General features: G+C 38.6%; 1 protein-coding gene across 4 annotated transcripts in view; it reads right to left on the bottom strand.

The window, feature by feature from the left end:
* Nucleotides 1–14,210, bottom strand: part of COA1 (cytochrome c oxidase assembly factor 1) — a 92,233-nt gene extending 78,023 nt beyond the window's left edge. The window contains exon 1 of one of the 4 annotated variants that reach the window (XM_082691740.1): nt 14,063–14,210. In XM_082691740.1, the coding sequence (XP_082547866.1) occupies nt 14,063–14,195 (133 nt within the window). In that variant the 5' untranslated portion in view covers nt 14,196–14,210. Of the gene's footprint in view, nt 1–8,294; nt 8,369–13,874 lie in introns of those variants that run through there. The other 3 variants (XM_082691741.1, XM_082691743.1, XM_082691742.1) reach the window with 3 other exon arrangements.
* Nucleotides 14,211–16,492: the final 2,282 nt, after the last annotated feature.

The following is a 16,492-nucleotide window of genomic DNA, read 5'->3' as shown; positions in this document are numbered from 1 at the left end:
ATGTTTTATATACATATATACACATATTTTTATATATACTGATACATATTACAGGTTCATTCACAGGAGTGTTTATTCCTACCCTACATGAATGATTCAACACAGGAATGTTATGTGTATACACACACACACACACACACACACACACATATTACAGGTTCATTCACAACACTGGAGTTATTCCTGCAACAAAAGACTGATGTTTAAAAAATAAAAAAAAAGTTAACTCATGGGTCTCCAACTCATGACACCAAGATCAAGAGATGCATGCTCTTCTGACTGAGCCAGCTGGCACCCTGGCAGCCTGCTATTTTAAAGTTTAAATGAAAGTCACACAATTCGGGGCACCTGGGTGGCTCAGTAAGTTAAGCCTCTGCCTTCGGTTCAGGTCATGATCTCAGGGTCCTGGGATGGAGTCCCCCATTAGGCTCTCTGCTTAGCAGGGAGCCTGCTTCCCCTCTGTCTCTGCCTATTTGTGATCTCTCTGTCAAATAAATAAAATATTTTTTTCAAAAAAATCACATTTCTACGTTGAGAACATCGTGATCACTCTTCAATTTACAGTTTGCTTTGCCTCTCTTTGAGTTATACCTTGGGATTTTTTCCACCTCCTTTAAGTTACTGATAAAAATGATCTTGCTTTATATGTTCTGGATCTTGAAAGCGTCATAATTTTTGTTAAATATACGTTAGGAAATACATATAATGAAGAAGACAAGGAGGTAGAATAGTTGTAATTTTTAGGTCTGTAGATAAAGGCTTTTTTCAAGTTTGTTTCATTAATGTGAGCACGTTTCTTCTATGTACATAATCTTTCTACTTGGTATTTTGGAAAAATTCTGTTTTATTTTTGAAAAAAGGGGAAGAGTCATTTTGACTTTGAAACTCATCTTTTAAAAATGCCATTTTTTGTTTTGGTTTTTGATAATCAAGGATGATAATTTTAGGTTAAACATTCCAGATGCACTGATCTTTGGAAGGAAGACTGTCTCAAGTCCTACACTCACCATGAATATTGAAACTATATCATATTATATAGGGTTTTTTGGTTTATGTTTGATACAAATGAATCTGTTTATTATATGTTAACTTAGTAAGTATAAATCTCATGAACTGTGACAGAGCTATACTCGCTGAAATGATATTTTTTAATTAAAATTTATTCTACTTTTGAAGAAAAAATTGTGAACATAGAAATGACTGTAATTTAAATATTGACTGTTTTAAGTGAAGACATAATTTAGACATTTTTAGTAACCTTAGAAATGTTTAATTTAATACCTTTTAAATCTGTAAAACTGAATAAAAGCTTAAATTATTTTTTAAAATTTAACTCACAACTCTGCAAACATTTTAAACATTTGAAAATAAATATAAAAGTATGGAGGAATACTTTTTTTCACAGACTGTTTTGCAAGGGATATTATAAGAGTAAGGTAAATTCTAAAACCGATCCAAAAAAAATTTTTTTAGAGTTAAATTTTAATTCTAAAGTTTTCCTACTTCCAAATTCATTCTATGAACCCAGCATTACCCGGATACCAAAGCCAGATAAAGAATCCACTAAAAAGGAGAAACAGAGGCCAATATCCCTGATGAACAAAGATGCAAAAATTCTCAACAAAATACTAGCAAACTGAATTAAAAAATACATTAAAAGATGTCATTATGGGGGCACCTGGGAGGCTCAGTTGGTTAAGCGTCTGCCTTCAGCTTAGGACGTGATCCCAGGGTCCTGGGATCAAGCCCCACAATGGGTTCCTTGCTCAGCGGGGAGCCTGCTTCTCCCTCTCCCTTGGGCTCCCTCTCCCTCACTCACTCTCTCTCTCAAATAAATAAATAAAAGCTTTTAAAAAATAAAGATATCATTATGCACCACGATCAAGTGGGATTTATTCCTGCCCTACAAGAATGATTCAATATAAACAAATCAATAAATGTGACATATCATATCAATAAGACAAAGGATAAGAAACATGATCATTTCAATAGACGCAGAAAAAAATTTGATAAAAAACAACCTCCATTCATGACAAAAACCTTCAACAAAGTAGGTTTAGAGGGAACATACCTCAACATAATAAAGCCCACATATGAAAAACCTACAGCAAACATCATCCTTAATGGGGAGTAACTAAGAGCTTTTCCTCTAAGGTTAGGAAGAAGACAAGGATGTCCACTCTCACCACTTTTATTTAACATAGTAGTGGAAATCCTTGCCACAGCAATCAAAACACAAATTAATCAATAAATAAAAGGAATTCAAATCAATAAGAAATCAAATTTCCAATCTTTGCAGATGACATGATACCATACAGAGAAAACTCTAAAGACTACCCAAAAAAGTGCAAGAACTGATAAACGAACTCAGTAAAGCTGCAGGATACAAAATCAACGTACAGAAACCCGTTGCTTTTCTATACACCAATAATGAAACAGCAGAAGAAAAACTAACAATCTCATTTAACAATTGCATCAAAAATAATAAGATAACCTAGGAATAAACCTAGCCAAAGAGATAAAGAGATCTGTAGTCTGAAAACTATAAAACGCTGATGAAAAAATTTCAAGATGACAAAAAAAAATGGAAAGACATTCTATGCTCATGGATTGGAAGAACAAATATTGTTAAAATGTCTATAATATCCAAAGCAATCTACATATTTAACACAATCCCTATCAAAATACCAAAAGCATTTTTCACAGAATTAGAACAAACAATCCTAAAATTTTTATGGAACCACAAAAGACCTCAAACAGCCAAAGCAAAGCAATCTTAAGAAAAACTGGAAGCATTACAACTCTGGACTTCAAGGTATACTTCAAAGCTGTAAGCAATCAAAACAGTATGGTACTGGCACACACAAAAAAAAAATATGCACAGATCAACAGAAAAGAAAATCCAGAAATAACCCACAAGTATATGTCAATTAATCTTCAACAATGCAGAAAAGAATGTCCAGTGGGAAAGAGTCTTTTGTTGTGAAAACTGGACAGCAACATGCAAAAGAATGAAACTGGACCACTTTCTTAAACCCTACACAAAAGTAAATTCAAAGTGGATTAATGACCTAAATGTGAGACCTGAAACCATAGAAATCCTAGAAGAGAACACAGTAGTGTTCACAGTATTAAATTCTTTGACACAGGTTATAGCAATTTCTTTCTAGATAGGTCTCCTGAGGCAAGGGAAACAAAAGCAAAAATAAACTCAGCAGAGGGTCTGCTTCTCCCTCTACTCACCACTCGTGCTCTCTCTCCCTGTATGTCTTTCTCAAATAAACAAAACCTTAAAATAAAAAAGCATCACAATCTTTATTATTATGCCCTACTATAGTACCACACTGCCACCTGTTGGAAAATATCACTAAGAAAATGTTTTTATTCCTAATAAAGTTTGTGAGAAAATTTGTGAATTTCTGAAAGAATATGAAAAGTAACCATGTTGATTTTACACTTTCTTGCCCACCACACTTGATAAAAACTATTAGTAAAGAGTCTGTTCCTTGATTTTGTATCTGACTCCCAGAGATACCTGTTGATTGCCTGGCTCCAGTGGCAATGGGAGCTTGCATTTCCTGGGTCCCATACTAATTATTATTAGTACCATAATAACTGGAAACATATCTTTGCAGGCCACCAACCCCAGGAAACTACCTAGAGAGTAAACTGAAACATGTCCCTTGCCTTTTCACAAAAGGCCTACTTGGCTTCAGATCTGGCACACATCTGAGGGCGACACAATTACTCCTTTTTTTTCTTTTTAAAGATATTATTTATTTGACAGACAAAGATCACAAGTAGGCAGAGAGGCAGGCAGAGAGAGAGAGAGAGGAAGAAGCAGGCTCCCCACTGAGCAGAGAGCTCAATGCGGGGCTCGATCCCAGAACCCTGGGATCATGACCTGAGCTGAAGGCAGAGGCTTTAACCCACTGAGCCACCCAGGCGCCCCAGTACTCTTAAGAAACAAGCTGGAGAACACCATTTCTACACTCTCCCTATGCCTTGCTACAGCTCACTAGTATTTCCCAGAAAGTTTACATTCCTCTGATGCAAGGGGACACCTCCAGACTGGCTGGCTCTGGTAGCCAGCAGGGCTTAGATTAGTGGTCCCACAACTCTATGTATCTATATCTGCATACTTTTAAAGCTGTTGCCTGAAAGTCTGGCTGCAAAACAATCACCTGTCTAGGTACTAACTGAGGTCCTCCTCTTTGCCCACACTGGTCTTAGACACTCTCAACTATTGGGAGCTACTAAGAATAAAATGGGCTACTTGGGCAATCACAATGGTTTGAGACAACTATGACCTAGGGTAAAGGCTGAACAACAAGGTTCATCTCATACACAAGGCTGACACTTCAAAACTGAGAAAAGTAGGTGGTTCACCTAATGTATAGAAACTAATCAGAGAGTTAAGCAAGCAGAAGGAAGAAACAGAGGAATATGCTCCAAATGAAAGAACATGACTGCAGAAAACAAAACTTAATAAAACAGATAAGTAATTCACCTGATAAAGGGTTCAAAGTAAGGCTCATAAATGTCATAAAGATGCTAACCAAATTCAGAAAAATGGACAAACACAGTGAGATTTCAACTCAGAGGTAGAAAATATAGGAAAATCCCAAAAAGAAATCAAAGACTTAAAAAATACAATAATTAAACTGAAACATAACCTACAGGAGTTTAACAGCAAACTAAATGAAGCAGGAGAGAGGACCAGTCAACTTGCAGACAGGGCAGAGGAACTCACACACTAAAAGAAGCAAAAAGAAAAAAATAAATGAAAAAAAGGGATTAAGGGATTTATCAGACAACATCAAGTAGACTAGCATTTGCATTGTAAGAATCCCAGAGAGAAAACAAAGTGAAAGGGGCAGAAAACTTACTTGAAGAAATAAGGGAAAACCTATATAAGCGGAGAAAAGAAACATTCAGATCCATGAAGCAGAGAGAGTTTCAAATAAAATAAACCCAAAGAGATACACATCAAGATATAATTAAATGTCAAAAGTTAACAAGAAGAGAATATAAAAGGAAGAAAAACAATTCATTATACAAGGAACACCCCCCGCATAAGGTTATCAGCAGATTTTGCAGCAGGAACTTTGTAGGCCAGCAAAAAATGACACAATATGTTCAAAGTGCTAAAAGAAAAACACTTCCAATCAAGAATACTCTACCCAGCAAAGTCATCATTCAGAATTGAAGGAAAGATAAAAAGTCTTCCAGGCAAGCAAAAGCTAAAATAATCTACTGCCACTAAGCTGGCTTTACAACAAACATTAAAAAGATTTGTTGAAAACAAAGAGCATTAATTTAAAAGGAAAATACATGAAAGGATTAATCTCACTGAGAAAAGTAATATGTAGTAAAGGTAGAAGATTATTTATAAAGCTAGTATGAAAGCTAAAAGGAAAAATAGTAAAAATAGCCGTAATTAAATAGTTAAGGAGTACACAAGATTAACAGATGTAAAATCTATAATCAAAAAAATAAATCACAGCAGAAAGAGTAAAAAATGTGGAGCTGTAGAATGCATTTAAACTTTTTAATCAACTTAAAATAGATGGTCATAAATACAAATTTTTTCATGTAAGCTTCATGGTAACTACCAAGCAAAAATAGTAGACACACAGAAGATAAGCATCAAAGGGGCGCCTGGGTGGTTCAGTGGGTTACGCCGCTGCCTTCGGCTCAGGTCATGATCTCAGAGTCCTGGGATCGAGTCCCGCATCGGGCTCTCTGCTCAGCAGGGAGCCTGCTTCCTCCTCTCTCTCTCTGCCTGCCTCTCTGCCTACTTGTGGTCTCTCTCTGTCAAATAAATAAAATCTTTAAAAAAAAAAAAAAAAGAAGAAGATAAGCATCAAAGCATACCACTAACAAAACTTACCAAATCATAAAAGAGAGCAGAGAAGAAAGGAGCAGAAGAACTACAAAACAGCCAGAAAACAATTAAAATAGCAAGAAGTACATACCTATCAATCATCACTTTAAATGTAAATGGTCTAAATTTTCCATTAAAACACAAAGGGTGACTGAATGGATAAAAAACAAGAACCACATTTTCCAGGATAGATCACGCGTTATACCACAAAACAAACCTCAATATTTAAGAAGACTGAGATAACTCAGTATCTTTCTTGACCACAACTGTATGAAAATAGAAACCAGTTATAAGAAGAAAACTGGAAAAAATACAAACACATGAAGGCTAAACATGGCATGAAACCACCAATAGGTCCTGAGGCAAATGAAAATGGAAACACAATGGTTCAAAATCTCAAGAATGCAGCAAAAGCAGTATCAAGAGGGAAGTTTATAGCAACATAGGTCTGGCCCATCTCAAGAAACAAAAAAAATTTCAACTGTACACATAAAGAACAGAAAAAAAAAGCCCAAAATTAATAAAAAGAAGGAAATAATAAAGATCAGGTTGAAATAAATGAAGAAAAGAGTTTAAAAAATATTAATGAGATTGATACACCTTTAGCCAGACCCATCAAGAAAAAAGAACTAAAATAAAATCAGAAATAAAAAAAGTTATAAACCACACCACAGAAACACAAAGGATTATGAAATTACTATAAATAATAATGTGCCAAAAAAACTAGACAACCTAGAAAAACATGCGTTTTTCCAAAATGGAATCAGGAAGAAATAGAAAATCTAAACAGACTGATTACTAGTAATGAAATTGAATCAGGACTCAAAAACTCCCAACAAGTGTCCCGGACAAGATGGCTTCCCTGTGAATTCCACTAAACATTTAAAGATCAAATTATTCCAAAAATTCAAAGAAATGGTTCCAAATTCATTTTTTAAGGCCAGCATTACCCTTATACCAAAACCAAAGGCAGTACAAAAAGAAAAAAAAAAGAAAGAAAGAAATTACAAATAATATCCTTAATGAACATGACAAAAACATCCTCAACAAAGTATTAGTATACTGAATTCAACAACACATTAAAAGGATTATTCACCATGATCAAATGGGATTTATGCCAGGGATTTAAGGATGGTCCAATATTCACAAATAAATCAAAAATGATAAATCACATTAAGAAAATAAGAGGCAAAAATCATACAGTCACCTCAATAGAAGCAAAAAAAAAAAAAAAAAAAAGAAAGGAAGAAAGAAAGAAAAAGAATGTGACATCCATTCATGATAAAAACCTAACAAAATGGGTACAAAAGGGAACATGCCTTAACATAATAAAGTCCATTTCTACAAAACACACACCGCTAACACCATACTCCATGGTGAAAGCTGAAAGTTCTTTCTCTAAGATTGAGAACAAGACAAGGATACCTACCCCATGGATGCCTACTCCAATGGATGCCATTTTTATATAACATAGTATTAGAAGTCCTAGCCACAGCAATTAGACAAGAAAAATCCATAAAAGGTATCCAAATTGGTAAAGAAGTAAAACTGTCACTATTTGCAATGGACATGATATTACATATAGAAAACCCTAACGACTATGCAAAAAAAAAAAAAAAACTATTAGAATAAAGTAATTCAGTAAAATTTCAGAACACAAAATATACAAAAATGTATTGCATTTCTGTGCACTAATAAACAAGCACAAAGAGAAATTAAGAAAAAAATCCCACTTACAATTCATCATAAAGATAAAATACCAAGGTCAAGGAATAAATTTGTCCAAAGGAGTGAAAGACCTGTATTCTATACAGAAATATACTATAAGAAACAGGTGAATGAAACTGAGTATGACACAAATAAATGAAAAGATATTCCATGCTCATGGACTGGAAAAATTAATATTGTTAAAATGTCCATACTACCTAAAGCAATCCACAGATTCAACGCAATGTCATCAAAATACCAATTATATTTTTCACAGAACCAGAACAAATAATCCCAAAAGTTGTATGGAACCACAAAAGACCGTGAATATCCACAGAAATCTGGATAAAGAATAAAGCTGGAGAGGCACCTGTGTGGCTCCAGTGAGTTAACCCTCTGCCTTTGGCTCAGGTCAAGGTCTCAGGGTCCTGGGATTGAGCCCCTCATTAGGCTCTCTGCTCAGTGGAAATCTGCTCCCCCCACCCTCTGCCTGCCTCTCTGCCTATTTGTGATCTCTATCAAATAAATAAATAAAATCTTTTTAAAAATCATTTATTAAGAATAAAGCAGGAGGTATCACAATCTCAGATTTCAAACTATATTACACAGCTAGAGTAATCAAAACAGTATGGTACTTGCACAAAAACAGAGACACGGGTCACTGGAACAGAAATGAGTGCAGAAATGAAGCCATACTTACATGGTAAATTAGTGTATGACAAAGGAGGCAAGAACACACCATGCAGAAAGAAGTCTCTTCAACAGAGAGGAAAGTGGTGCTGGGAAAATTGGACAGTCACATGGAAAAGAATGAAATAAATTATATGTATCAATGTACCATTATTTTTTCAAGTATTCCCCTAATGCTGAAACTGTACATTTTGTGGGTATTGAGATCCCTCTGAATAACTGGCCTCCCTGGGACCAATGGGGAAATGTAGAAAAAAAGACAACAGTATAGTTCAACCAAACCCTAGAGAACTAAAATTACCTGCTGCCTGCTAGACCCTCCCTAATATCTCCTCAATTGCAATGTCTTTCACAAACTCCTTAATATTCTCTCATCATTGTTACAGCCCATACCCCACAGTAAACAGTAACTTCCCCTACTATGCTAATAAATATCATAGATACTCTTGGACATATCAAAAGCAGCAGTATTCACAGCATACCAGAGTAATTACCGAAGTATGCACCTAGAGCAACAGAGTAATAACAGAATAATCCAGATCTTTGGAACTATACAAGTACACAAAATCACCTCCATTTTAGAGTCTGACATGATGGATAACATTATGCTCCCAAACATTAAAAACATAGAGTAAAGAAAAAAAAAAAGAGCATGAACTATAAAGAAGTTTTGAATTTGAGAAACTGAAGTAAACCTTTCATTTAGTCTGAATTCTAATAATTTTAATAAGCTCACAGGTCCCATGTCATAAGACAAAAACTTCTATCCCTTCGATTAAGAGATGGCTCTTTGAATTTATATTTATAGAAAATTAACATGATCACATATGCCTAAATTATACCATTCTTTAAATTTTGTATTTTCTGTGAATGACAAAAACCACTGAAATGTGCAGTTGCTCAAAAAAACTAGAGAATCATTCTATGATCCAGTAATTCCACAGATATCTATGTACCTGTGCTAATAACACCACTATTCACAAAAGCCAAAAGACAGAAATGTCTATCAACTAATAGATAAACAAACAAAATGTGATATACACATACAGTGGAACATTATTCAGCCATTAAAAGGAAGGAAATTCTGCAATATACGACAACATGGATGAACCTTAAAGACATTACACTATATGAAATAACCCAGATATAAAAGGACAAATACTGTATGATTCCATTTATATGAGGTACTTGGAATAAACTCAGACCAAAAAGTGATTGCCAACAACTAGAGAGGGGGCAATATAGAGTTATTTAATGAGAACAGGATTTCAGTTTGAAGATGAAAGTTCTGGAGAGGATGGTGGTGATGGTCGCACAATAACATAAATGTACCTAAGGTCACTGAATTGTACATGTAAAAATGTTTAGAATGCTAGATTTCATGATACGTATATATTACCACCATTAAAAAAAAAAAAAAACCTGAGGCAGGGAAATACAAATCAAAACCAAAATGAGATACCACCTCACACCAGTCAGAATGGCTAAAATTTACAAGTCAGGAAATGACAGATGCTGGCGAGGATGTGGAGAAAGGGGAACCCTCCTACACTGCTGGTGGGAATGCAAGCTTGTGCAGCCACTCTGGGAAACAGTGTGGAGGTTCCTCAAAAAGTTGAAAATAGAGCTACCCTATGACCCAGCAATTGCAGTACTGGGTATTTACCCTAAAGATACAAACGTAGTGATCCAAAGGGGCACATGCACCCGAATGTTTATAGCAGCAATGTCCACAATAGCCAAACTATGGAAAGAACCTAGATGTCCATCAACAGATGAATGGATCAAGAAGATGTGGTATATATACACAATGGAATACTATGCAGCCATCAAAAGAAATGAAATCTTGCCATTTGCGACAAGGTGGATGGAACTAGAGGGTATTATGCTTAGTGCAATAAGTCAGTCGGAGAAAGACAACTATCATATGATCTCCCTGATATGAGGGAAGTGGAGATGCAACGTGGGGGGCTTGAGGGGTAGGAAAAGAATAAAGGAAACAAGATGGGATCAGAAGGGAGACAAACCATAAGAGACCCTTAATCTCACAAAACAAAGGGAGGGTTGCTGGGGGGAGGGAGGGAGAGAGAGGGTTATGGACATTGGGGAGGGTATGTGCTATGGTGAGTGCTATGAAGTGTATAAACCTGGCAATTCACAGACCTATACCCCTGGGGCTAGTAATACATTATAAGTTAATAAAAAATAAATTAAAAAAAAAAAACCTGAGGCAAACACGGAGTCAAAAAATAAAAGAGTCCTCCTAACAAATCAGGCCAAAGGTTAATAATTATGCCATGGACAGTGTATGTAAAATTGAGATACAACTTTTTCTATGGAACTTTGAGTAAAGCTATATAACAGTTTCTCAAAATGTTCAGAGATCCTAAAAATACTTTTTTACCACTACCTTTAATCCAATGAAGTGAGAAAAATATGAAAACAATTTAATAGGATTTTATAAAACTACAATCACCAGCATGCCCCAATCAATATAGAATCAGCATAGTTACATTCAAGCTCTGCATACACAAAATCTTTAAAAATACTTCTACTAAGATGAAGTACCTACTATTTGATGACCAAGTGTCCAATATGGTTCTCACAAATCTAATGCAGTATTTTAACATGAATAAGAGAATATGGGAATAGCTTCTAGGAGTATGTTTGAAATACAAAATTAAATGAACGAATAAAACTAAAACAGATTATAGTGTATTTTTCATGGCAGAGAGATAGAGAGGCACCAGTGTCTAAAAGAATGAAAGTTATAACATTAAATACAGTACCAGGGGCTCAGACATCAAATTAACCAGTGTCAGTTTATAAAATCCCCATAATTTAAAAGAGTATCCCAAACTGCCACCTAGAGGCCTTTTAAAGGAAAAGACTGACAATCCTGACAACACAAAAATGCAAAACATTAGTATAGTATTTGTATTAGTATTGTGATCTCTGTCTGTCAAATAAATAAAATCCTTTTAAAAAATCATTTATTGGGGCGCCTGGGTGGCTCAGTGGGTTAAGCCGCTGCCTTCGGCTCAGGTCATGATCTCAGGGTCCTGGGATCGAGTCCCGCATGGGGCTCTCTGCTCAGCAGGGAGCCTGCTTCCTCCTCTCTCTCTCTCTCTCTGCCTGCCTCTCCGACTACTTGTGATTTCTCTCTGTCAAATAAATAAATAAAAAATCTTTAAAAAAAAAATCATTTATTAAGAATAAGAAGGTATAAAACAGAATTAACAGGCAAACAGACCAAAAACACCTGCCACATATCTAAACGTCAGTAAGAACAGTCAATTCTCTACAGAAAGAATTCCTATCAATCAATAAGGAAAAGACAAAACTCAATAAGGAATGGGCAAATTATGTAAACTGTTTCCCCCTGCTTCAGTTTTCAACTCTTAAGATGCTGCTCACAGGTTCTCCGCATCATGTTTTCCTGGGTCTGGTGTTCTACACATTAAAGTTGTTGTTCAAATGACTCTTTAATTACCTCCCACATACCTGTAACATGGTCTTCAGGAAGAGTGAAAATTAACTTCATGAACTTTTCATTTAAAAAAATTACATCGGGGCACCTGGGTGGCTCAGTGGGTTAAAGCCTCTGCCTTCGGCTCAGGTCATGATCTCAGGGTCCTGGGATTGAGCCTCACATCGGGCTTTCTGCTTAGCGGGGAGCCTGCTTCCCTTCCTCTCTGCCTACTTGTGATCTCTCTGTCGAACAAATAAATAAAATCTTAAAAAAAAAAAAATACGTCATGACCTACAAAGCTGTTATAGGACTTGACCTGGAATATATAAAGAACTCTTACAGGCGCACCTGGCTGGCTCAGTCGTTGAAGCATGCGACTCTTCATTTTAGGGTTAGGAGTTCGAGCCTCAGCATTAGTTGTAGAGATTACTTAAAAATAAAACCTTAGGGCGCCTGGGTGGCTCCGTTGATTAAGCCACTGCCTTCCGCTCAGGTCATGATCCCCGAGTCCCAGGATCAAGTTCCGCATTAGTCTCCCAGGTCCCCCGGAGTCTGCTGCTCCCTCTGACTTTCTCCCCTCTCATGCTCTCTCTCACCGTCTCTCATATAAATAAATAAAATCGTTTAAAAAAAAAAATTCTCTCTCCTCTCCCTCTGTCTCTTCTGCTTGTACTCTACCTCTCAAACAAATAAATCCTTAAAAAAAAATCTTCTCTAAAAAAATTTTTTTAATCTTAAAAAAAAGGAACTCTACCAATTCCGTGATGAAAAAACAAATAATCTAATTTTAAAAATGGGCAAAGGATATGAATAGACATTTCTCCAAATATATACAAATAGCTGAGCACATGAGAAGACCTTGCTCAACATCATTACCCATCAAGAAAATGCAAATCAAAAGGAGACACCATTCACACCCACTAGGAGGGCTAGAATTTTTTTCTTAACCACTGGAATTTTTTTTTTATTTAAACTCAATTAGCCAATATATAGTACATATTTAGTTTCAGATGTAGTGTTCAATAATTTATTAGTTGTGTACAACACCCAAGGTCATGTCACATAGGATGGCTAGAATTAAAAACAAAACAAAACAAAAAACAGTCAATGAGGGGCGCCTGGGTGGCTCAGTGGGTTAAGCCTCCACCTTCAGCCCAGGTCATGATCTCAGGGTCCTGGGATCGCGCCCCCCAACGGGCTCTCTGCTCAGTGAGGAGCCTCCTTCCTCCTCTCTCTTTCTCTCTCTCTCTCTGCCTACTTATGATCTGTCAAAGAAATCTTTAAAAAAAAAAAAAAAAAGGCAATGAAAAGTATTAGCAACGATATGAAATCAGAACCTTCATGTCCTGCTGATGGGAATATAACATGGTCCAGCTGCCTTGGGAAACCATCTGGCAGTTCCTCAAAATGGGAAACATACAGTTACCCTATGACCCAGCAATTCTACTCTTAGGTATATACCTAAGCAGAGCTGACTGAGAAACTCAGCATTAGCAAGACCCTGAAAGGGCCGGAAGCCTGGCAGAAGAATGTGTATCATCGCCGAAGGTCAGGAAGCTTCTGAGCATGGGAATAACATAATCAGATCTGCGTTTCGTACGTGCAAAATTCAAGCGGACTCGTCACTTCTGTACAAAGGCGAAACGAGCAATAAAATGCCTTAAACGTATAGCAATACCCCACAGATAAGAGGGGGATTCAAGAAGAACCAAGTATTAAAATACAAGAATTTTTGTGGATTTTCACTATTATACACATCGCACCGACTGACACGCACACACGCACAGATGCCCTGTCCCTAACACGAAAAATGATTTCTACTGCCAGAGCCCTGCAGCGAGTGCAGGGGCGACGGCGACAAAAATCACGACGACCGTTATCAGGAAACCCTCTCCCAGTCGTCCTGACAGGGTCTCCCTCACGCTGGGGTAGCTCAGCACCGCCCGCAAGGCGCCCAGTTCCCCCCTCAGAGGGGACCCCAGCTCCTCACAAACGCGCTCCTACAAACGCTGGACGCGGACGGCAGGGCAAGGTCACGGCTAGCTGCTGCCCACCGCCCCACAACCCCCGGGACGGAGGGAGGAAGCACCTCGCAGCGACCCAAGGCGCGGAACCCACCAAGGGCGCCCGACGCCAACCATACAGCGGGAAGGTCGCGACCGAGCGAAGGGGCGAGCCACCGGGAGGTGACCCGTCAGGGCATTCCCCGGGCAGCAGCCCACGGGAAGCGCAAACGCAGCCTCCCACACCGCGGGAACAAACATTTCCAAAGAGACCGCGACGCTTGGAGCGACGCGGAACCTAACCTGCCGGGCTTCTGAGCAGCACGCAGCGGAACGCAAGCGCCCTCCTTCCGGACGCGGTAGAGTGGGCGGGAAAAGCCCCACCCCGGCACGCCGGCACGCCGGCAAAGAGCAGTGGAGACTTCCGGTGCGGCATCCTCGCAGGTGTAGAGCGTCAGGTTGCGCCGGCTGGGCTGGGCTCCGTACTCCGGTCGACCAAACACAGCCCCAGGCCGGGATTCCCAGGTGGAGAATCGCCTTAGCTTCTCAGACGCTCCCACTCGCACCCGCGTGTCAGAACCTCTCTTTCCGCTTTCAGCGTCTCATTAGCCCTCAGCATACATTCAGCCCGCTGCGCTAGTGGAGGGAATTTAAACCACCCGTTTATTTGCCTCCTGCAGGGTCCGGCGCTTTGGCTGACCTCCAAGGACATGAAACCACTGACCATCGGGGTCCCGCTCTGGCTCTAAAGTCCATCTTGCCCCATTCTGCTGAGAAATTTGGCAACATTAAATTTCCTTTTATTCACCAAATTTTTTTTTAATTTTTTTTAAGATTTTTTTTTTTTTTTAATTTATTTAGTCAGAGAGCGAGAGCGAGCACAGGCAGACAGAGTGGCAGGCCGAGTCAGAGGGAGAAGCAGGCTCCCCGTGGAGCAAGGAGCCCGATGTGGGACTCGATCCCAGGACGCCGGGATCATGACCTGAGCCGAAGGCAGCTGCTTAACCAACTGAGCCACCCAGGCATCCCTCACCAAATTTTTATTAAATGCCTACTGTGCTCCAGGGAATACAAGGGGGTAAGAAAAAACAATGTAACCTATCTAAGTTAAGTAATAAAATGAGGGGTGCTTGGGTGGCTCAGTGGGTTAAAGCCTCTGCCTTCGGCTCAGGTCATGATCCCAGGATCCTGGGATCGAGCCCCGCATCAGGCTCTTTGCTCAGCGGAGCCTGCTTCTCTCTCTCTCTCTGCCTACTTGTGATCTCTCTCTGTGTCAAATAAATAAATGCTTCTCTCTCTCTCTCTGCCTACTTGTGATCTCTCTCTGTGTCAAATAAATAAATGAAATTTAAATGTTTTTTTTTTTTTTTAGTAATAAAATGAACAATAACAATTTATCTGGTACATTTGTTATGAGGATCTAAAGTGCTTAGTTAAGTAGGGTTTGGCCCCTACTTAACAATGAATGTTAGCTATACTTGTTTTCATTTTGATCATAACCCTGCAGTCATTGATTTAGGAAGGATGTCAGAGCTCGAAGTCAGCGGCCAAGAGAGAATTCTTGAGCGGTCTTTAGTGCAAAAAGCTGGTTTTATGAAAGTTCAGGGAGAGAACCTGTGCGCAGAAAACTGCAATGGGGTTGTTAAGGGGTGGTGATTAAATACCTTCAAGTCGGTAAGGGGTTAGGGTTAGCCTAAGTCTCTAAGGAATTTTGGAAACAAGGTTTCCAGAAGATTGAGGGAGTTACTCATTGTTGGGAAAAGGTCATTTAAAAGATCTTATAAAACCTCAGTCATGAGACCCTCCAGATGTATATCCGTGGGTCATATGGTTGGGGGATAATCGCTAACAGGTATCTTGGGGAGTAAAGATAAAGGAGGTTTCCAAAGGAATTTCTATATGTTATAGAAGACCTACGGGGTCCTGGGGGTTGGGCTAAGATTGCATTTGGCCCTTAGCAAAGTGTCAACATCGAGGCACCTGAGTCCCTAGAGGAATGTCACTCTGCCTGTTTTGTCAATGGGCAGCAAGCAGTAAGGAAATTTTTCTTCTGCCTTTGTTTCCCACGTCATCATCACCACTATTACTATCATTATTTACTTTTTTAATGTCAAATTTTAAGTTCAAGTACCTTTCCTCCAAAAAGTAGAGTCTCAGTATTTGTGGGTAATCTAAATTTGATATGTTCCATAACCAGACTAGTCAAGTTCAATGTCATTTCAAACCTGGAGTTCCCTGTGTTTCTGAAGGTCTTGTGAGGATATCTAATAAGTTTCCTTGTTTTCTGATAGAGCTAATATGAAGATTAAATGAGATTAGATAGCACTGATGATGTTGTAAGTGCTCAAAAATATTGTTTATTACTTTTAAGTCTGCTTGAGACAGGGATTCTACCTCTCACCGCCACAAGTATCCTGTCTGATACTTTCTCTCTCCCCTATATATTTAAGGACAGGATCTGTTTTGCTGCCTCTTAACTTCCAAGGAGTCAGGGCAGGGGTAGGAGGTAGAGAGATGAGGAGGGGCTGACTGTAGTCCTGTCAATGAGGGGTAATAGTAAGTGGTGAAATGACTACTTCGAGAAATTCACTCAACAGCAACAGAGTCAAATCCACCAAATCTAGGGGCACCTGGGTGGCTCAGTGGGTTAAGTCTCTGCCTTCAGCGCAGGTCATGGTCTCAGGGTCCTAGGATCGAGCCCTGCATTGGGCTCTCTGCTCAGCGAGCAGCGAG

The sequence above is a fragment of the Mustela nivalis genome (assembly GCF_964662115.1).
Source record: "Mustela nivalis genome assembly, chromosome: 12".
NCBI lineage: Eukaryota > Metazoa > Chordata > Mammalia > Carnivora > Mustelidae > Mustela > Mustela nivalis.
This window is presented reverse-complemented; position numbering and strand designations above follow the sequence as displayed.